The sequence below is a fragment of the Natrix helvetica genome (genome assembly GCF_964273705.1).
Source record: "Natrix helvetica genome assembly, chromosome: 5".
Classification (NCBI taxonomy): domain Eukaryota; kingdom Metazoa; phylum Chordata; class Lepidosauria; order Squamata; family Natricidae; genus Natrix; species Natrix helvetica.
The window spans coordinates 151902305-151924164 of NC_138551.1; the positions used below are offsets into that span (position 1 = coordinate 151902305).

The following is a 21860-nucleotide window of genomic DNA, read 5'->3' on the forward strand; positions in this document are numbered from 1 at the left end:
ATAGATAGATAGATGATAGATAGATAGATTGATTTTGGATTTTGAAAAGACACAAAAGTCCGCCAGTGATCTCCCCATTTGGGACTCAAACGCCCCCGTTAGCAAGTCCTTAAAAAGTCCTGGATTACAACAACTTTTCCAGTTTGTCCTCTACCTGCATATATGATTTATTCCCACTAAAAACACCTGAAGGAATTGTGACAAAAATGTTAAGAAATCTCGCTCCAGCATGACAATCCCATTGCTACCTTATCTTTGGCCACTTGGAAGACAGGTGGACTTCAACTCCCAGAATTCTCCTGCCACCTGGCCGGGGGTGGGGAATTCTGGGAGTTGAAGTCCACCCATCTTAGAATAGAATAGCAGAGTTGGAAGGGACCTTGGAGGTCTTCTAGTCCAACCCTCTGCCTAGGCAGGAAACCCTACACCATTCCAGACAAATGGCTATCCAACATCTTAAAGACGTGTTGGGGCATTCACAACTTCTGGTGGCAAGTCGTTCCACTGATTAATTGTTCTAACTGTCAGGAAGTTTCTCCTTCATTCGAAGTACTAAATCTTCCAAGTGGCTAAACTTTGAAAAAAACTTTCATTCGAGTCTTTTCTCGTATCCTACACGGGAAAAGACCCGAATACAACCAGACCAGCATAGCTACACCCGTGAAACAGAAAATAAAACTAGATACTATTATTTTAGTTCCTTCTTATTCATTGAATCCTAAAAAAAGCCCCTCAATTTTGACTTCCACCGTGTCCCTTCGGAAGGATGGAGAGGTGGATTTTGGGGACCAGGAAAAAAAAATGAGAAGAAAAAGGACATTTCCCCAAATTTTTCTCCAGCAATCTCTTTTACTCTGAAGACTGGTTTAGAATCACAGAAACGGAAGGGACCTTGGGAGGCCATCTAGTCCAACCCCCCACCTAAAGGAGAAGCGCTTATACCATCCCGCACAAATGGTTGTTTAATCTTTTTCTTGCAAACCTCCTGCGATGATGTACTCACAACTCTGGGATCAAAGTTACGGGGAATCCTCAATTTACGAACCCCACATTTGCGTTGCTAAGTGAGAAATTTGTTAAGTGAGTTTTGCCCCATTTTACGACTTTCCCCGGCACGTTTGTTAAGTGAATCGCTGTAGCTGTGTAATTAGTCACCCGCTTCGTTAAGTGAATCTAGTTTCGCTCATCCGAAGGTCGCAAAAGCGGATCACGGGACAGATCACTGCGGCCGTCATAAATACGAGTCAGTAGCCAAGCATCGGAGTTTTGATCCGGCGACCCCGGGGAACGTGGCAACGGTCGTAAATACGAGTCAGTGGCCAAGCGTCTAAATTTGGATTGCCTGGCCCCGGGGGAACGCCGCAATGGTCGTAAGCGTGAAACGGCGCTTTTTTCAGGGCGGTTGTAACTTAGAACGGTTGCCAAGGAAACCGTTGCAAGTAGAGGATCGTGCTGTAGTTATTTACTTATTTAATTAATTTTTAAAAAAGAAATGCAGCTGCGGTTAATATGCAACCAGGGCTGCAGAAAGTTTTCCTGGCTGTTTATGATTTATTTTGATTTTTTTGTTCAAAGTTGCGAAGGACACGCGAGTCCCAACAAGCTACCCAGCAAAGGCACTCAAGAGGCAGGGAGGTGTGTGTGTGTGTGTATAAAATCTCTTTCCTTCTCTTTCTGTCCTTCCCTCTCCCTTTCTCACTCCCTCTCCCTCTTTCTCTCTCTTCTTCTTTCTCTTTCCCTCTCTCTTTCTCTTTCCCTCCCTCCCTCCCCCTCTCTTTCTCTTTCCTTCTCTCTTTCCCTTTCTCTTCCCATCTCTTTCTCCCTCTTTCCCACCCCTCTTTCTTTCCTTCTCTCTTTCCCTTTCTCTTCCCAAGCCTTTCTCTTTCCTTCACTCTCTTTCCCTTTCTCTTCCCAACTCTCTCTTTCCTTCTCTCTCCCCCTCTCTTTCTCTCTTTCCTTCTCTCTCTTTCCCTTTCTCCTTCTATATCTATATCTATCTATCTATCATCTATCTATCATCTATCTATCTATCTATCTATCTATCTATCTATCTATCTATCTATCATCTATCTATCTATCTATCTATCTATCTATCTATCATCTATCTATCATCATCTACCTACCTACCTACCTACCTACCTACCTGCCTACCTATCTATCTATAGAGAGAGATCTATAGATCTATCTATACACACACACACACACACCCAAACACTGTCTTGTGTTATTGTGAAATACTTTGGGACAGCTTAACTGCTAATCTGGGCAGGTTTTCTGTTTAAAAATATGTATATATATATATATATGTTCATCTCCCATCAACTGCCTAAAGGAGAAAAGAATTCGTTCGTCACCAGGGTTAAAAAATATATGGGTGGAACGGCTCCCACACCTGGGCACGCAGGCTAGAGACAACACACAACCCCCTACACTTCCCCCCCCCCCGGTCACAGCAGATGCAGGCTGGGTAGTGACACACAACTCCCCCCCACTTAAAAAAAAAAGTCAGCAAAGCCAAAGATTTCTCCCCCTTTTCTCCAAAAAAGAAAAATATATATATACAGGACAAAACACAGCTCAGGGTGGAACTGTTCCAAGGATTTAATATATCTCTTGAAAAAATCATCTCATTTTCCTCCAAAATTCCTCCCCCTGGCAATTTCTCATCTTGAGGTCAAAAGAACCAAAATGGGTAGAGGGTGGGAGCAAAATGCAACCGTCCCATACGGGCAAATCTAACAATGCAGACCCCCCGTCGCTGAAAATCACGTCCGTCCAACTTCAGGATCGCAATCGGTAGATTTCCCTGTACGGAACAGTTGCATTTCCCCCCCCCCCATCTTCCCCCCCCCACCGGGGCATCTCAAGGGCAACCAGAATGAATGGTGAGACCCTGCCCGAGACCTCAAAAACCACCGAGAGTTGGAAGAAATCACGTTCAACCCGGTTCAAATCCCACAATCGCAACAAGGGGATTGTGTTTCCACCAAAGCAGATGGATTTACACAACATGCAACAGAAGAGGGGGAGCAGGAAACCACTTTTTTCTCTAAGGCAAGGGTCTCCAAACGTGACCGCTTTAAGACTTGTGAATTTCCAACTTCCAGAATTAAGACTTGTGAACTTCAATTCCCAGAATTAAGACTTGTGAACTTCAATTCCAAGAATTAAGACTTGTGAATTTCCAACTCCCAGAATTAAGACTTGTGAACTTCAATTCCAAGAATTGAGAGTTGTGAACTTCAATTCCAAGAATTAAGACTTGTGAACTTCAATTCCAAGAATTAAGACTTGTGAACTTCAATTCCAAGAATTAAGACTTGTGAACTTCAATTCCAAGAATTAAGAGTTGTGAACTTCAATTCCAAGAATTGAGAGTTGTGAACTTCAATTCCAAGAATTAAGACTTGTGAATTTATTCCAACTCCTAGAAATAAGACTTGTGAATTTCCAACTCCCAGAATTAAGACTTGTGAACTTCAATTCCAAGAATTAAGAGTTGTGAACTTCAATTCCAAGAATTGAGAGTTGTGAACTTCAATTCCAAGAATTAAGACTTGTGAATTTATTCCAACTCCTAGAAATAAGACTTGTGAATTTCCAACTCCCAGAATTAAGACTTGTGAATTTCAATTCCCAGAATTAAGACTTGTGAACTTCAATTCCCAGAATTAAGACTTGTAAACTTCAATTCCAAGAATTAAGACTTGTGAATTTATTCCAACTCCTAGAAATAAGACTTGTGAATTTCCAACTTCCAGAATTAAGACTTGTGAATTTCAGTTCCCAGAATTAAGACTTGGGAACTTCAACTCCCAGAATTAAGACTTGTGAATTTCAATTCCCAGAATTAAGACTTGTGAATTTCAACTCCCAGAATTAAGACTTGTGAACTTCAATTCCAAGAATTAAGACTTGTGAATTTATTCCAACTCCCAGAATTAAGATTTGTGGACTTCAACTCCCAGAATTCTTGTGAACTTCAACTCTCAGAATTCTGCTGCTTGGGGAATTCTGGGAATTGAAGTCCACATGTCTTAAAGCAGACAAGTTTGGAGACCCCTGTTCTAAAAAATTCAAGGGCAATCTTTAAAAAACGGGATCCATACATTTAATCCCAAGGATAATCCTCTGGGAACCCTCCCGTTATATCCGCCTTTATGTCTTGTGTCCCTCCCCCACCAAAAAAAAAAACCCACAGCGAAAACTAACAAATCAATGACCTCTCCCAGGCCCAGAGCCTTCACAGGGGCTAGGAGCTTGAGGCGCCTTTGAAATTTGCAGCTTCGACCACAGGTTCTTGGTTAAGCCAGCGACGTGGTTTACTCTCAAATGCAAAACTCTTCTTTCCCCGGGGAATGTGGTGAGATGGGCAATAAGACCACCCTAGCATACCCCCACCCCAGAAATATCTCCATCCCGAGATGTTTTTAGGGTGCCAGGCATTGCAAAAAGGCCAGGGTGAATTTACACACACACACACACCCTCACAATGATCCCACAATTACCTGTTCCCCAGCTCCGCATCCTGGTCACGATAGACGGTGCAAATATTTACCTCCGTTTTTTTATGATATTGTTAATCGCGTTTGTGGTTCGGAGGAAGGAAAAATGCAGACCGGAGCTACGGATTTGGCCGGTGCCAAAACAGAGGAGACAAAGGGGAATTAAGAGGGGAGGGGAAGGTGCCCACTGCATCCACGGCAGTGGACGAGGTTCGATGCCCGCTTGCCCACTGAAGGCGTGGCAGATGTTTTAAATGTATTTTAAACACATCAACACAGACAAACACGTAACTTAAAAATGACAGAGACTAGAAGTTCCGTCTTAACAGCCGTTACATATCAGTGAATCTTGATAGTCATTGTTTCCCCTCCTATACATTTCAATTTTACATTTGTGGTCACCTTTGTCTCTGACACTTTTTCATGTACAAGTCCTTAAGTTATTCATATTTAGCCATTTATCTCTGACAATCCTATTACCTATATTATTTTGCGTATACTTTTCTTACATTGATATATCTTAAGTTATCTTTCCTGCTCCTTTTCTTATCTCTATGTCCTAATTGTTCTACCATGCTTTAATTTTCCCAATTTCTTGTTTCTGTCGTCTAGCCATTTGCACCATTTCCCACAAACTAAATAGTATCCTCCCTCCTTGTGTTTCCTTTGTCAATTTGTCCATCTTCGCGCATTCTTCCTTATCACCTCATCTTCCTTCGGTACTGTATTGTTTCCCCCCCCCCCCATTTTTGTGCATATCTTATTCTTTGCCGCAATTGTAATATGTAAGATTAGGTATTATATTCCTCTGTTGTATTTTTGTTGCGGTTCGCCCTAATAAGAAGAGTTTCCATTTCTCCGTTATTAAAGCCGTGGACATTTTTATAGGAAGCTTTGCAATCCAGGAGTTGGCTTTCGGGGTTAAAATAACCCTAACCGTCCTCGACATACGACTACAATCCAGCCCAAAGTTTCTGCGGTTCAAGTAAGACATCTTTCCAAGTGAGCTTTGCCTCGTTTTACGACCTTTCTCTCCCTGGCATTTATGATATCAAGTGAGTCACACGGTGGTTAAACATTGTTTTGGCTGGTCAGTAGGTCGCAAAAGTGGATCGCGTCACACACACACGAACGGCGCGACCGTCGTAAATGTGAGTCGGTTGCCGAGCCTCTGAACGTAAATCACGCGGCCGTCGGAGACGCTGCAACGGTTGTTAAGTGTGTTAAGACGGTTCAACGTCACTTTTTCCAGGACTTGTAACTTTTCTTGTAACTTTGGACGGTCGCTAAACGAACCATTGAAAGTTCAAGGACGATCTGTAGGTCAAAATCCACTTCAATAGTAACCAGCAGCGACTTATAATTTATGCTCGAGAATTTGTCATCATGAATTCTAGTTCGCCGTCCTTGTTTAAAGCAATAAATTGCCTCTTTCCAATTGTCTTATTTCAGCCTCGCAAGAGCCCAAAATAAGAGAAGGTCCGTGTCAGAGTTTGACCGTAAAAAGCATCTATTTAAAGCAAAGGAAAACCCCGCTGGGTTCTGATCTATTTTGTTTTTTCTCTCCAAAAACAGGACAGGACTGTTGTGTAAAAGCCAAAAGTTGTGGTTGTCTTGTCGTTATCTTCTAATGTGCTGAAGACAGTGGGAAGTCGGTGCCTTTTTCTTTCCTTTTTCTCCCTTAATATTTCTTTTCTTTTCCTTATGGCTCTTCTTAAGTTTTCCACTACTTTTTTTATTTTTCTTTGAATTTTATACTTTGAAAAACACACACACAGAAACTTACATGCATACACACATAATTCTGCAATTTGCTCAGCTTTCTATCCTTCCCATTTATAGATAGATAGATAGATAGATAGATAGATAGATAGATAGATAGATGATAGAGATGAAGAGAGAGAGGAGAGAAAGATAGATAGGTAGGTAGGTAGGTAGATAGATAGGTGATAGATAAGATAGATAGATGATAGAGATGAAGAGAGAGAGGAGAGAGTGAAAGATAGGTAGGTAGATAGATAGGTAGATAGATAGATGATAGATAGATAGATAGATAGATAGATAGATAGATGATAGATAGATAGATAGATAGATAGATAGATAGATAGATGATAGGAGATATAAAGATATGAAGAGAAGACAGAGAGAGAGAAGATAGATATGAAGAAAGAAGATAGATAGATAGATATAAAAATAGAAGACAGGATAGATATAGATAGATAGATAGATAGATAGATAGATAGATAGATAGATAGATAGATAGATAAGATAGATAGATAGATAGATAGATAGATAGATAGAAGACAGAGAGAGAGAGAGAGAGAAGATAGATATTAAGATAGGAGAGAGAGAGAAAGAGAAAGAAGGAAAGAAAAAATATTTTCGTACATGAAAACCTAAGAGAGCACAAAATGAGGATGCAGCCAGGTGTGTGTGTGTGTGTGTGTGTGTGTGTGTGTGTGTGTGTGTATGTGTATATATATATATACATCAAAACCACCCTTAGCATCCTGATCACCAGTTCTCGGTCCCGTGGTGAGAAAAGGAAAAAAGAAAGAGGGTGGGTGGGGTAGGAAATAAATAAATGGAAATAAAGTCAGGCGTTTGACAAAACCGCCCCTTCGGTTGGCTTGAAAGCCAAGAGCCTGGTCATTTCTAGCCTCTTATCATGCGAGGAATGATAACTGGCTAAAAGTGGGTTTATTGTTTACCCAGAATAAAAGGTTTACCCAGGAAAGTTGGATTGCAAGCATTTAAACGGGGAATGGAGGAGATAAGTTGGATCAACATTAAAATCGTGGCAGTAACCTGGAAACTAGCAATTTATTCCACAGCCTGGTTGTATCCTGTGCTCCCTTAAGTTTCCATATACCAAAGTATCTTCTCTCCTCTCTCTCTCTCTCTCTGTCACACACACACACACACGTCTATCATCTATCTATCATCTATCTATCTATCTATCTATCTATCTATCTATCATCTATCATAATCATCTATCTATCTCTATATCTCTCTCTTTTCTATTGATATTTATACCTAGCGTTATCTCTCATCTATCTCTATCTATTTCTTTTATCTCTCTCTGTTATCTACAGTATCTATCTTATATCTCTCATATATTTATATATATATAGCTAGCTCTCATCTATCTATCTATATATATCTTTTATCTCTCTCTCTTATCTACAGTATCTATCTATCTTATCTCTCTCTTATTTATTGATATCTATATCTAGCTATTTTATATATATATATCTTTTCTCTATATATCTTATCTCTCAGATAAATGATAGATAGCTAGATAGATATAGATAGTTAGATATAGATATAGATATCAATAAAGAAGAGAGGGAGATAAGAGAGAGATAATCTCTCTATCTCTTATTGATATCAATATCTATCTATTGTATCTCTCTCTTATCTATCTATATATCTTATCTATCTCTCTTATCTATCTCTATCTAGCTATCTATCATTTATCTATCTATCTCTTATCTCTCTCTCTTATCTATGCCTCTATCTATATCTCATCTACCTTCCTATCTCTCTCTCACTCTCTCTCTCTCTCTTACCTCCCTACCATCAATTTCTCATCTATCATCAATCTCTCCCCTGCTGTCTGTGTCTGTCTGTCTATTCACAATAGCTCTGCCAGGTAGGCCACCCCAGGTGTATTCCCAATCCCAGTCTCCCCAATTCCTAGAAGACTCAACAAAGCAGCTTGCCACCCGGGCCCCCAGCTAGCCAGCCCGACCCAGCAAACTGCACGTTATTCATTTATTTTGCTTTTGTTGTAAAAATGTATCGGCCTGCCTTACCTCGAAGTAACTCCGGGAGGCCGACTGCGCTCAAAGATACAAACCGCATCAACTTAAAAAAACACAACAACAAAATGCCAAACACTCCAGCGCCATTCAATTCAGCAGCCGCGGGCCCCTACGCCCGTCCCGGTCTCCCCCGTTGAATTGCAGATCTCTAGGTGACCCACTCCCCAAAAACGAATGTCCTGCCTTGCAGGACAGTACCTTCGCCCCCGCAGCAGCCAAGCTCCTCTGAGCTTACAAAGAACGCTGGTGCAGCCGCTCCTCTGAGCGTGCACAAAGCGCCGGTGCAATCGGTCCTCTGAGCGTGCCCAAAGCGTTAATGCAGCCGGGCCTCTGAGCTTGCACAGAGCTCTGGTACAGCCCATCGTCCGAGCGTGCGCAGAGCGCTGGTGCAGCCGGTCCTCTAAGCAGCGTGCACAGAGCACCGATGCAGCCATTCCTCTGAGCATGCACGGAGCGCCGGTGCAGCCATTCCTCTGAGCATGGACAGAGCGCCGCTGCAGTCCTCCGAACACGCACACAGCCCTAGTGCAGCCATTCCTCTGAGCATGCACAGAGCGCCGGTGCAGCGTGCCCCGAGCGCGACCCCCCTCCTTTCCCTCCTCCCCCTGCCCGCTTTCCCTCCCCCGGTGCCTCGGATCGCGCGCAGCCAGGTAAGGCGAGCCGGGCCCTGCGCACCTGCCCTCCCGCCCGCCCCACTCACAGCCAGTTGCTGGCGTTGGCCGAGGAGGCGGCGAGGATGAGCAGCGGCAGCGAGCGCAGGAGGCAGCGCGGGCTCATCCTGCAGGGCGGGCGGGCGGGGAGGGCAGGCGGCCCGGCCCGGCCCTCCGCCCGGGGGGCTCAGGTGCCGCCGCCGCCGCCCGCTCGGCCGGCCGGCCGGGGCAGCAGCAGCAGCAACAGGAGCGGCGGCGGCAGGAGCGGAGCCGGACTGTCAGCGCGGCGGCCGGGCGCTTCCCGGGATGCGGCGGACGGGCGGGGCGCGGCCCCAGGGGGCGGCTCTCGGGGCGGGACGGGGACACCCCCGAGGCGGAGCGCCTCGCCCCACCGCCCCGGCCGCCCACACGCGCCGCCCAGCCCGGCCGGGATGCGCCACTCGCCGCGGCTCGGGCTGGCTCGGGCGGAATGGAGCTGGAAGGGGCCTGCGAGGTCTTGTAGTCCGACCCCCTGCTCAAGCAGGAGACTACAGACCGTTTCAATCACTCAATCAATCAGAATAGAGCTGGAAGAGACCTTGGAGGTCTTCTAGTCTGACCCCCTGTTCAAACAGGAGACCGTTTCAATCAATCAATCAGAACAGAGCTGGAAGAGACCTTGGAGATCTTCTAGTCCACCCCCCTGCTCAAACAGGAGACCCTAGGCCATTTCAACCTATCAATCAATCAGAATAGAGCTGGAAGGGGTCTCGGAGATCTTCTAGTCTGACCCTCCACCGTTCCAGGGAATTGGTGTTCACCAGGTGTAAAGCAGGAAACCCTCCACCATTTCTGACAGAGGGCAGTCCGATCTCTTCTTGAAAGCCTCCGGGGATGAAGCTCCCACAACTTCTGAATAATAACAGAATAACAGAGTTGGAAGGGACCTTGGAGGTCATCTAGTCCAACCCCCCTACCCGAGCAGGAGACCCTACACCATTTCTGACAGAGGGCAGTCCAATCTCGTCTTGAAAGCCTCCAGGGATGAAGCTCCCACAACTTCCGAAGGCAACTTCTGTTTTTATCCGTGGATTGTTCTCAGAAAATCCCTCCTTATTTCCAGGTTGAATCCCTCCTTGGTCAGTTTCCATCCCTTCTTCCTTGTCTGGCCTTCGGGTGCCCTGGAAAAGAGCTTGACCCCCCTTTCTCTCTCCTCTCTGGGGCAGCCCCTCCAATATTGGGAGACACAAATATTGGAAATATTCACACTGCTTGTGAAACTCTTCCTGGTCGGAATACATAGAAAAGTTGGGAAGACAACTGAGGTGGCACGAGGATTTAAAAAACCGGCTTTTGGCGTGGAAGCCAATGGTGAGTAATGGCACAGGCAGGCGTGTTTCCAGAGTCAGCTTTTTCTGGAATTAGCGGGAGCCACCTCTAAGCTGGGCAGAGCCGCAAGCCGAACCTGACTGGAACTGCCGACAGGCCTTGACCTGCTCTGCCTTTCTCTTCTGCCGGCATTTGTCTGGAGACGGTTTCAATCCCCAGGCGGGAGAAGCCGGATCTGCTTCTGAGGCCGAAAAGCTGGGCTGCCTCACCCAGAAAGGAGGGATTGTGGTTCCTTTTGTAATAGTTGCTGAGAAGGTCACTTCTCTTTTCCTCTCTTTTCCTCTCCTCTCTAATTCCTTCTCTAATTCCTTCTCTCCTCTTCTCCTCTAATCCTCTTCTCCTCTAATTCCTTCTCCTCTCCTCTCTAATTCCTTCTCTCCTCTTCTCCTCTAATTCCTTCTCTTCCCTAATTCCCTCTCTTCTCTTCTAATTCCTTCTCTCCTCCTCTAATTCCTTCTCTCCTCTTCTCCTCTAATTCCTTCTCTTCTCTAATTCCCTCTCTTCTCTTCTCTTCTCCTCTAATTCCTTCTCTTCTCTAAGTCCCTCTCTTCTCTTCTAATTCCTTCTCTTCTCCTCCTCTAATTCCTTCTCTCTTCTTCTCCTCTAATTCCTTCTTTTTTCCTCTAATTCCTTCTCCTCTCCTTTCCTCTCTTCTCTAATTCCTTCTCCTCTAATTCCTTCTCTTCTCCTCCTCTAATTCCTTCTCTCTTCTTCTCCTCTAATTCCTTCTCTTTTCCTCTAATTCCTTCTCCTCTCCTTTCCTCTCTTCTCTAATTCTTTCTCCTCTAATTCCTTCTCCTCTCTTCTCTAATTCCTTCTCCTCTCTTCTCTAATTCCTCCTCTCCTCCTCTAATTCCTTCTCTCCTCTCCTCCTCTTTCCTTCTCTCCTCTTCTCCTCTAATTCCTTCTCTCCTCTTCTCCTCTAATTCCTTCTCTTCTCTAATTCCCTCTCTTCTCTTCTCTTCTCCTCTAATTCCTTCTCTTCTCTAAGTCCCTCTCTTCTCTTCTAATTCCTTCTCTTCTCCTCCTCTAATTCCTTCTCTCTTCTTCTCCTCTAATTCCTTCTTTTTTCCTCTAATTCCTTCTCCTCTCCTTTCCTCTCTTCTCTAATTCCTTCTCCTCCAATTCCTTCTCTTCTCCTCCTCTAATTCCTTCTCTCTTCTTCTCCTCTAATTCCTTCTTTTTTCCTCTAATTCCTTCTCCTCTCCTTTCCTCTCTTCTCTAATTCCTTCTCCTCTAATTCCTTCTCTTCTCCTCCTCTAATTCCTTCTCTCTTCTTCTCCTCTAATTCCTTCTCTTTTCCTCTAATTCCTTCTCCTCTCCTTTCCTCTCTTCTCTAATTCTTTCTCCTCTAATTCCTTCTCCTCTCTTCTCTAATTCCTTCTCCTCTCTTCTCTAATTCCTCCTCTCCTCCTCTAATTCCTTCTCTCCTCTCCTCCTCTTTCCTTCTCTCCTCTTCTCCTCTAATTCCTTCTCTTCTCCTCCTTCTTTCCTCTTCTCTAATTCCTTCTCTAATTCCTTCCCTTCTTGTCTGATTCCTTCTCTTCTCCTCTAATTACTTCTCATCTCTCCCCTCCCATCTCCCTCCTTTCCTCCCCCTTTCTTTCCTTCCCTCTCTTCCCCTCTTCCTCCTTTCCTTCCCCCTTTCTTTCCTTCCCTCTCCTTCCCTCTTCCTCCTTCTCTTTCCTCTTCCTCCTTTCCTCTCCTCCCCTTCCCTCTCCTCTTCCTCCTTTCCTTTCCTCTCTTCCCCTTTCCTCTTCCTCCTTTCTTTTCCTCCCTGCCCCTCTTCCTCCTTTCTTCTCCTTCCCTCTTCCTCATTTCCTTTCCTTTCCTCCTTCCCTTCCCTTTCACTTTTTATCTTCCTTTCCTTTCCTTTCTTCTTCCCTTCCCCAAGATGATCCTTGTGTGTTTGGCTAGTTTGGAGAAAAGAGGGACTAGTGGGGACATGATAGCAGTCTTCCAGTATTGAGGGGCTGCCCCAAAGAAGGGGTGGTCAACTTGTCCAGCACCAGAGGCCAGGACAAGAAACAATGGATGGAAACTAATCCAGGAGAGAAGCAACCTGGAATTAAGGAGAAACTTGCTAACAGTGAGGACAATTCTCCAGTTGAACAACTTGCCACCAGAAAGTTGTGAAGGCTCCAACCCTACAAGTTGTTAGGAAGAGATCAGGCAACCATTTCTCTGAAATGAAAAATGGCAGGGGGTTGGACTGGATGACCTCCAAGGTCCCTTCAGTTCTATCCTGATTGATTGAAATGGTCTAGGATCTCCTGCTTGAGAAGGGGGCTGGACTAGAAGAACTCCAAGCCCCCTTCCAACTCTTGCTATCCTGTCATTCTGTAGGAAAGTGTCTCCTGCTTGAGCAGGGGGTTGGACTGGATGACCTCCAAGGTCCCTTCCAGCTCTATTCTGATTGATTGAAATAGTCTAGGATCTCCTGCTTGAGCAGGGGGCTGGACTAGAAGACCTCCAAGGCCCCTTCCAACTCTTGCTATCCTGTCATTCTGTAGGAAAGTGTCTCCTGCTTGAGCAGGGGGTTGGACTGGATGACCTCCAAGGTCCCTTCCAGCTCTATTCTAATTGATTGAAATAGTCTAGGGGTTTCCTGCTTGAGCAGAAGGTTGGACTAGAAGACCTCCAAGGCCCCTTCCAACTCTTGCTATCCTGTCATTCTGTAGGAAAGTGTCTCCTGCTTGAGCCGGGGGTTGGAATGGATGACCTCCAAGGTCCCTTCCCGCTGTATTACTCTGTATTCGGCCTCCCCTTGGCCTCCTCCGTGCCCCCCCCTCCTTTCCACCCGGATTCTCTCGGGCTATTCTGGGACCCTTTGCTAACTGCCCATGTGTTTACGGACCCCATAAACAACGGTGGGGCTTAATCCCGCAGCAGACAGGACGGAGATTAAGCCGTGATGCGAAGCCCTAACTTCCCCCCCCTCCCCCGGGTTCCTTGCAGGCGTGCGTGCGGCTGTGTCTTTCGAACACGAGTAATTGGTTTATTCCTGAGGTAACTATATAAATAGCGAAGGGGAAACGCTTCCTGTTCCAAAGCAAATAATGAACTGCCAGCCGATTGGCATCGCGCCACCGAACGGCAAAAGGACAGCCATGCATCAGGGTGCAGCAATGTGCGAGCTGGGACGCCTGCTTGCGCGCCGACGGGCTGGTTGGCATAACTTGCCTCTTTCCCTGGAACTCCCTTCTCAAACAGTGGCCTTTCGGCCGGAAGAGAGCGGGAAGGGACCTGGGAGGTCTTCCAGTCCAACCCCCTGCTCAAGCTCACCTGCTTGAGCAGAGGGCTGGACTAGAAGACCGCCAAGCTCTCTTCTGATTGATTGATTGATTGATTGATTGAAATGGCCTAGGGTCTCCTGCTTGGGCAGGGGGCTGGACTAGAAGACCTCCAAGGCTCCTTCCAGCTCTATTCTGATTGATTGATGGATTGAAATGGTCTAGGGTCTCCTACTTGAGCAGGGGGTTGGACTAGATGACTTTCAAGGTCCCTTCCATCTCTGATTCATTGATGGATTGAAATGGCCTAGAGGTCTCCTGTTTGAGCAGGGGGCTGGACTAGAAGACCTCCAAGGTCCCTTCCAGCTCTATTCTGATTGATTGATAGATAGATAGATTGATTGATTGATTGAAATGGTCTAGGATCTCCTGCTTGAGCAGGGGGTTGGACTAGAAACCTTTTAGGTCTCTTCTAGCTATATTCTGATTGATTGATTGATTGATTGATTGATTGATTGATTGTTTGATTGATTGAAATGGCCTAGAGGTCTACTGCTTGGGCATGGGGTTGGACTAGAAGACCTCTATGGTCCCTTCCAGCTCTATTCTGATAGATAGATTGATTGAAATGGTCTATTGTCTTCTGCTTGAGCAGAGGGTTGGACTAGAAGACCTCTATGGTCCCTTCCAGCTCTATTCTGATTGATTGATTGATTGATTGATTGATTGAAATGGTCCAGGGTCTCCTGCTTGAGTAAGGGGTTGGTCTAGAAGACGATTCTGTTTCCATCATCCCCTCCTCCTCCTTCTGCAAAAGATCCGGAGCTCCCCCATTTCCTTTCCCCCATCGCATTTTTCATTAACCCCTCATCCTCCTCTGCTGAAATTCTTTTCCACAAACTCCAGGAGTGGCTCTCAGGTTTTCCCGATCGGTTTGGGATTAATGATTTTCTCTCGCTGACCACGCTGGGAAGTCTTCACCCTCATCAGCAATCATTAACCGGGTCGCGAAAAGATTTGGGCTGCACCCGGCTTCATAAACTCACTTCCCCCGCCCGCCCGCTTTCTTCCCTCGACGTCCCGCTCTGGGTTTTTATATCTTGCAAGGGTCTCCGGGATTCTTATTTTATTTATATTTTATTATTATTATTATTTATGTATTTAGGTCTTTTAGCTCTGCACAGTTTTTAACTTTTATGACTCTAACCCTGGTTACTCCAGGTAAGATAGGCGGCTAATCAATTTTTCCAAAGGAATATAGATTCTACAAACAGAAATAACATTAAAAACAGGTAGCCCTCCAGACTGAAGCCCTAAACTTCGGTTGTTAAGTGAGACATTGGTTAAGGGAGTCTTGCCCAGTGGTGGGATTCACGTAGGTTTACCACCAGTTTGCCACTGTGAGCACAAGTGGGGCATGCAGGCTTTACTCTTGTGCAAGGTGTGAACGCTTTCCTCTCAATGGGTGTGCATGCTTTGCCCTCGTGCAAGGTGTGCACACTTTCCTCTCGCGCAGGTTGTTCACGCTTTGCCCTTGCACAAGGTGTGCATGTTTCCTTGTGCAAGGTGTCTGCGCTTTCCTCGTGCAAGGTGTGCACCCTTTCCTCTCGCACAGTGTGCACACACTTTGCCCTCGTGCAAGGTGCACACACATTCCTCGTGCAAGATGTGCACGCCTTCCTCTCGCACAGTGTTTGTGCGCATGTTTTCCTCGTGCAGGGTGCACACGTTTTGCTCTCACAGGGTGTGCACGCTTTTCTCTTGCACTGTGTGCACGCTTTGCCCTCGTGCAAGGTGTGCAGGCCTTCCTCTCACACAGTGTGCACACACTTTGCCCTCGTGCAAGGTGTGCGTGCTTTCCTTGTGCAAGGTGTGCACACTTTCTCTTGCACAGTGTGTGCACTTTGCCCACGTGCAAGGTGTGCACGCTTTCCTCTTGCGCAGGTTGTGCACGCTTTGCCCTCGTGCAAGGTGTGCACGCTTTTCTCTTGAGCAGGTTGTGCAGTCTTTTCTTGCACAGTGTGTGCACACTTTGCCCACGTGCAATGTGTGCACACTTTGCTCTCGCACAGGGTGTGCACGCTTTGCCCTCATGCGAGGTGTGCATACTTTCCTTTTGTGCAGGTTGTGCACTCCTTTCTCTCGCACAGTGTGCATGCTTTGCCCTCGTGAAAGGTGTGCACACTTTTCTCTCACAGGGTATGCAGGCCGTGCCCTCGTGCAAGTTGTGCACGCTTTCCTCTTGTGCAGGTTGTACATGCTTTTCTCTTGCAGTGTGTGCATGGTTTGCCCTCGTGCAAGGTGTGCACGCTTTCCTTGTGCAAGTGTTTATGCTTTCCTCGTGCAAGGAAGGCACACACTCCTCTCGCGCAGGGTGTGCCCACTTTTCTCTCACACAGGGTGTGCATGCTTTGCCCTTGTGCATTGTGTGCACTCTTTTGCAGTGTGTGCATGCTTTGCCCTCGTGCAAGTTGTGCACGCTTTCCTCTCACGCAGCTTGTGCACGCTTTGCCCTCGTGCAGGGAATCTCTGCAGTTGTGAAATTAGCGACACCGTTGTTAAGTGAGTCTTGACTTTGCTTGTCAGAAGGAGTCACGTGACTCCAGGATGGTGCAACCGTCATAAGTACCTGCCAGTGGCCAAGTCTCTGAATTTTGATCGCCTGAGTACATGGATGCAGCCAGGGTAATAATTGTGGGAAACGGTCATAAGTCCCTTTTTTCTGTGTCCCAACCGCAAATGCTCCCTAAACAAATGATTGTAAGTCAAGGATTGCCTCTATATAGCCAAATTGTCAACAGCAATATTATTTTTAAAATGAGAACCAAATCTCAGTGTTTCTCGTTTTTGAACATTGCCGAAGATTTTCCCTCTTCGTTTCTGGAGATCCATGAGCCGCCTCTCTAAAATCTTTTTCTCGTAAAGTTTAGCAGAGAAGTTTTCAATCCATCTTGATGCTCCAAATTTTTTTTTATTTTTTTATTTGCGATTTCAGCCTAGCCAGCACAATTTTGTTTGGTAAGCATTTTTCTTCTCTTAACACAACACACTTTTGTTTAGTCTTTCCCCGAACACAACAATCCTTGTGTTGACTTCCCCACCCAACCCCCAAAATACCAATTCTCAACGTTATCCACGTTTCAAGATTGTGCATTTAGGACGACTGATAAAACTTCCTGCGATGCAGGACGGGCTTACATCAACCGCAGGCAAAATATTTCTTTAAAGCAAGAAAACGCACATATTCCTCTTTTTTCCATGTGTCTCCCCCCCCCCCTCTTTTCATTGCCTCGTCTTGCGCCTCTCCTCAGCTCTGGCTTAGCAGAGACAATTTTACGAGGACATTTCTGAATTGGACACTGCTTTTTTTATCTGCTTGCATTAGTTTGTACTCTGTTGAACCGGTTAAAGAAAAGTAAAACTGAACAAGGAAAATAATAAAATGGGCAAAAGTTTTGGGCTGGGATTGGTACCTTTTTCCAGAGACAGTGAAAGTGTCGTATTGATTTTTATTTTTTAATGGATTATGTAGAATAGAATGGAGAAGAGAAGATGAGAAGAGAGAACAGAACATGGAATATGGAATATAGAATATAGAATATAGAAAATAGGATTCAAAGTAGAATAGAATACAGAATAGAATAGAATAGAATAGAATAGAATAGAGAATATAGAATAGAAAATAATAGAAGATAGAAAATAGGAATAGAATAGAAGTCAAAATAGAATAGAATATAGAATAGAATAGAATAGAGAATAGAGAATAGAAAATAATAGAAGATAGAAAATAGGAATACAATAGAAGTCAGAATAGAATATAGAATAGAATAGAATAGAATAGAGAATATAGAATAGAAAATAATAGAAGATAGAAAATTGGAATAGAATAGAAGTCAGAATAGAATATAGAATAGAAAATAATAGAAGATAGAAAATAGGAATACAATAGAAGTCAGAATAGAATATAGAATAGAATAGAATAGAATAGAATAGAGAATATAGAATAGAAAATAATAGAAGATAGAAAATAGGAATAGAATAGAAGTCAGAATAGAAAACAGGAAGAGACGAGAATAGAAAATAGAATAGAATAGATTAGAATAGAATACAGAATATAGAATAGAAACCAATATAAGAAGAAATAGAAGAAAGAAGAATAGAAAATAGGGATAGAATAGAATTCAAAATAGAATAGAATACAGAATAGAAAACAGGGAGAGGAGAGGAGAGAATAACAGAACTGGAAGGGACCTTGGAGGCCTGCTAGTCCAACCCCCTACTTAGGCAGGAAACGCGATGCCATTTCAGACAAAGTCAGTGTGTGCGTTCATCTTGATTTTTATTCTGCTGGAACTGCATGCTGGTCAATTCCTAGTTAGTCTATTACATGCTGGTTAATTGCATCTCTATTACATCTTAATCAATTGACATGTTATTCAATTTTCAACTTTCACTCAGCCTGGCTAGAAATCGGCGTGGCGGTTGGCGCCGAGGGGCAGGCCCCCGACTCCCACGTTAAAGGCCACCCTGCTGTACCAGATCCCTGACCCCCACCCCCCGAGAAGGGAGCTGGACTAGATGACCTCCAAAGTCCCCTCCATTCTACGATGCTAGCGCGCCTTGGTTCTTTATTCTGATCTCGTCCGTCTGCACGTTCAGTGGCATCAAAGAGAGCCAAGAACTGGTTATGCCACACACCTTGGTCCTCGCTTGACGTGGTTTGCAAACCCCGTCGTAGCCGGTTTCACCCAACCCCACGGCCTTTCTTTCCAGCAAACGTGTGAACACGACCGTCTATTTTTCAACCCAAGTTCAAGCCGCTTGCTCCGTCCCCTTAACGCCCGCTGTCCCGCTTGAGTGTTTTTATTTTGGTTTTATTATTCTCTGCAGGGGGAAAACGAGGGAAGAAGACCAAGGCAAACACAGTTCTGTCGAAAACAAGCAAGCAAAACAAGCTTTCGCACAGATGCAGGCACCCTGCGGGCTCGCCGTTGATGTCAGACAAATTGCAAACACAACACATTTCGCTCGCTCGCATCCCGCTCTCCCCAACCGTTCCCCCCCCCTCTCCCCCAGCGTGGATTGGGCCACGGGGCCACACTCGCATTTCTGCAGGGAAATGTCCCCCGCAAGCTGAAAAATCCCACCTTGGTGGGATCGGGAATTTTTTCTCAGCTCGCTTCCCACCCCCCACCCCCCCAGTGCCGCCGTTGTATCCTTGAAGGGTCGCTAAATGAACTTTGTAAGTCGAGGACTACCTATAATGAGGGTGTGTGTATACGTCATTTTGTATTTACTTATTTTGTCATGTTCGTGTATGGTGTATATTGGAGGTGGAGACCCTTTGAGAGCTGCATGCAACAGAATTTCATATTAATGTAGGCTGATTAGTACAATAAAGTTATTATTCTATTCTGTTCTATTCTCTATGTTCCATATTTCTGTTCTATTCTATATTCAGTTCTGTTCTGTTCTATATTCTATTCTATTTTTTTCTATTCTATATTTTATATTCTATTCTCTATTCTATTCTATATTTTATATTCTATTCTACATTTTATATTCTATTCTACATTTTCTATTCTACTCTATTTTCTGTTCTATTCTATTCTATCCTATTCTTTTCTTTATTCTATTCTCATTCCTTCTATTCTATTCTATTCTATTCTATCTACTCTATTCCTTATTCTATTCCTTATTCTCTATTCTATTCTATTCTATTCTAGTCTCTTTCCTTCTATTCTATTCTATTCCTTATTCTGTTCCCTATTCTATTCCCTGTTCTATTCTATTCTATATTTTCTATTCTATTCTATATTCTATTCTATTCTGTATTCTATTCTATTCTACATTTTCTATTCTACTATATTTTCTATTCTGTTCTGTTCTATTCTATCCTATTCCTATTCTATTCTACTCTATTCTCTATTCCTTATTCTATTCTGTATTCTATTCTATTGTACATTTTTTATTCTACTCTATTTTCTATTCTGTTCTGTTCTATTCTATCCTATTCCTATTCTATTCTATTCTCTATTCCTTATTCTATTCTATTCTATTATACATTTTCTATTCTATTTTTTATTCTGTCCTATCCTATCCTACCCTACCCTATCCTATCCTATCCTATTCTATTCTATTCTATTCTATCCTATTCTATTCTATTCTATATTTTCTGTTCTGTTCTGTTCTACTCTATTCTATCCCATCCCATCCCTTTTCTATACCTGTATTGAAAAGGCCCACTGTGATTTGCGAGCACCCCGTTATTCGGTAGCCGCGCCCTATGCCCTGCCGCTGGTCCCCTCCCCCCCCCCCGAACTGAGGCCAAAGCCCAGAGACCCCTCGATTCGGGTTCCCGTAGTGTCTTTCCAACACAATTTGGAATCCAGGGCCTGGGACACCCGGGGGGGGCTTGTCCCCTCCCTCCCTCCCTCCCTCCCTCCCTCCCTCTCTCCCTCCTGTCCCGTCTCCTCTTCCTCCCCTGTCGGATTAACCGGGATCTCTTCTCACAACTGCAGGGTTGAAAGGGGAACTTGGTAGCTTCCCAGACAACACAAGATCTATTTCGGTCGGGCTGCGTAAAACCTTCCCGGCTGGAAAATGTGACACGCGCCGATCGCCTTTTGTATCGGCTCGTGATCCTTCCCCCCCCACCCCACCACGAACTCTTAATTAACCTCCGTCCTGTAAGGGGAAGAAGACCCCCCCCCCCAGATCTCTCCATTAATAAAGAAATAATTATGCAGGAGGATTAGGCAGCTTACGGTGGGGGAAACAGGTGCCGGCCAGAATATGCATCTGTCCCATCGGACAGACCAAATTCCCTCCGTGACCGGCCCAAGGGATAATCCGACGGATGGACAGACGGACAGACGGGGGGTCCTGTCCTTTGATCACACACACTGCCTAAGCTGTGTCCTTCCTAGGCCCGCTTGACTTTGTGGCATTGCAACTGCGGTAACACAATAATTTTTTACCTTTGTCCGCCAGAAAGTGCAAAAAAATATACCTATCTCTACATGCAATCCTCGACTTACAATAGTTGGCTTAGTGACATTTCAAAGTTACAACGTCACTTAAACAAATGTTTTTTTCCCCACACATATAACCATCATGGTATCTCCGTGGTCACATGATGATCCAAATTCAGACACTTGGCCACGGACTCGTATTTATGACGGTCCAGGGGTGACGCGATTCCCCCTTGGTCAACCTTCCGACCAGCCGAGTCAACGGGGAAAGCAGCTTCGCTTAATGACCGGGTGACTTAAGTTATTCACGGCAGTGATTGCCCTAACGACGGTAGCCGGAAAGGTCGTAAAAAGCCGGCGGGATTCGCAGCTGTCTCGCTTAGCGACGGAAAGTTAGAAGGCGAGATAGAAATAAGAGAAAAGAAGAATTGAAAACAAAACGCCAATAGAAGATTTTACTGGGATTTTACAGTCACCAAGACAAAAGAGATAAAAAAAGATCTGCCCCAAAAGAAACCACAAAATATTAGGGAAAGGAGGCCAATAGAGAGAACCCTGGGGAAAGTTACTAGAATAATAAAAGTAAATGCTCTGAAGAAAAGATGCAACCACCAAAAAAATAGGGAAAAGAAAAATGTTGCTAGGGGAAAGGGCAAGAAGAAGGAAAAGAATTAAAATTGGAATTTTTGAGAGCCCAAGAGAAAATGATTGAAAGAAAGGGTAAAAGAACTACATTAGTAGACTAAAGAGAATAGTAGTAAGATTGTTATTGGTACGTAATTAATTAAGAAATAAAGAAATGATAGTACATTGTTAATTGTAGAAAAATTTGAAAGAAATACTCTTCATGCTGACATCGAATTAGAAGATACACGTTGTGCATAGTCAAATCTAGAAAGGGAGAAAATAAGAAAGGGAAAGTTGGCGTAACTTGTGAAGGGGAAAATTGAAGATACTGTTTATACATTAAGAAAAACAATAGCTATGAAGATGAAAAATAATGGAAGATAAGAGTTCGGCTGAAAGCGAAAGCAAAACTTGGGATGTAAAAAAGGACTTTGTAAATGAGAGGATGTAAAACAAAAGAAAAACATCTCTTTGTTCCTATAATATGTTTAATTTGAATTTAAAAAAAAAAACCTTGGGGGGAAAAAAGAAATAAGAGAAAAGGGGAATATTAGTGCATGCACTTTTCTATCATAAAATATGAGCAATAATAAGGGGAAACGTGGAATAATCGAATAACGGCAGATGGTAATTTTATATAAATCTGTATTATTAGAAATATATAAGCTCGTTGACG

General features: G+C 44.3%; 2 protein-coding genes across 2 annotated transcripts in view; one reads left to right on the top strand and one right to left on the bottom strand.

The window, feature by feature from the left end:
* Positions 1 to 9303, bottom strand: part of WNT4 (Wnt family member 4) — a 29506-nt gene extending 20203 nt beyond the window's left edge. The window contains exon 1 of the mRNA XM_081955041.1: positions 9033 to 9303. Coding sequence (XP_081811167.1) covers positions 9033 to 9109 — 77 coding nt within the window. The 5' untranslated portion in view covers positions 9110 to 9303. The remainder of the gene's footprint in view (positions 1 to 9032) is intronic.
* The window catches only part of C1QC (complement C1q C chain), a 326718-nt gene that overhangs the window by 138437 nt on the left and 166421 nt on the right, over positions 1 to 21860 (top strand). The window lies entirely within an intron of this gene.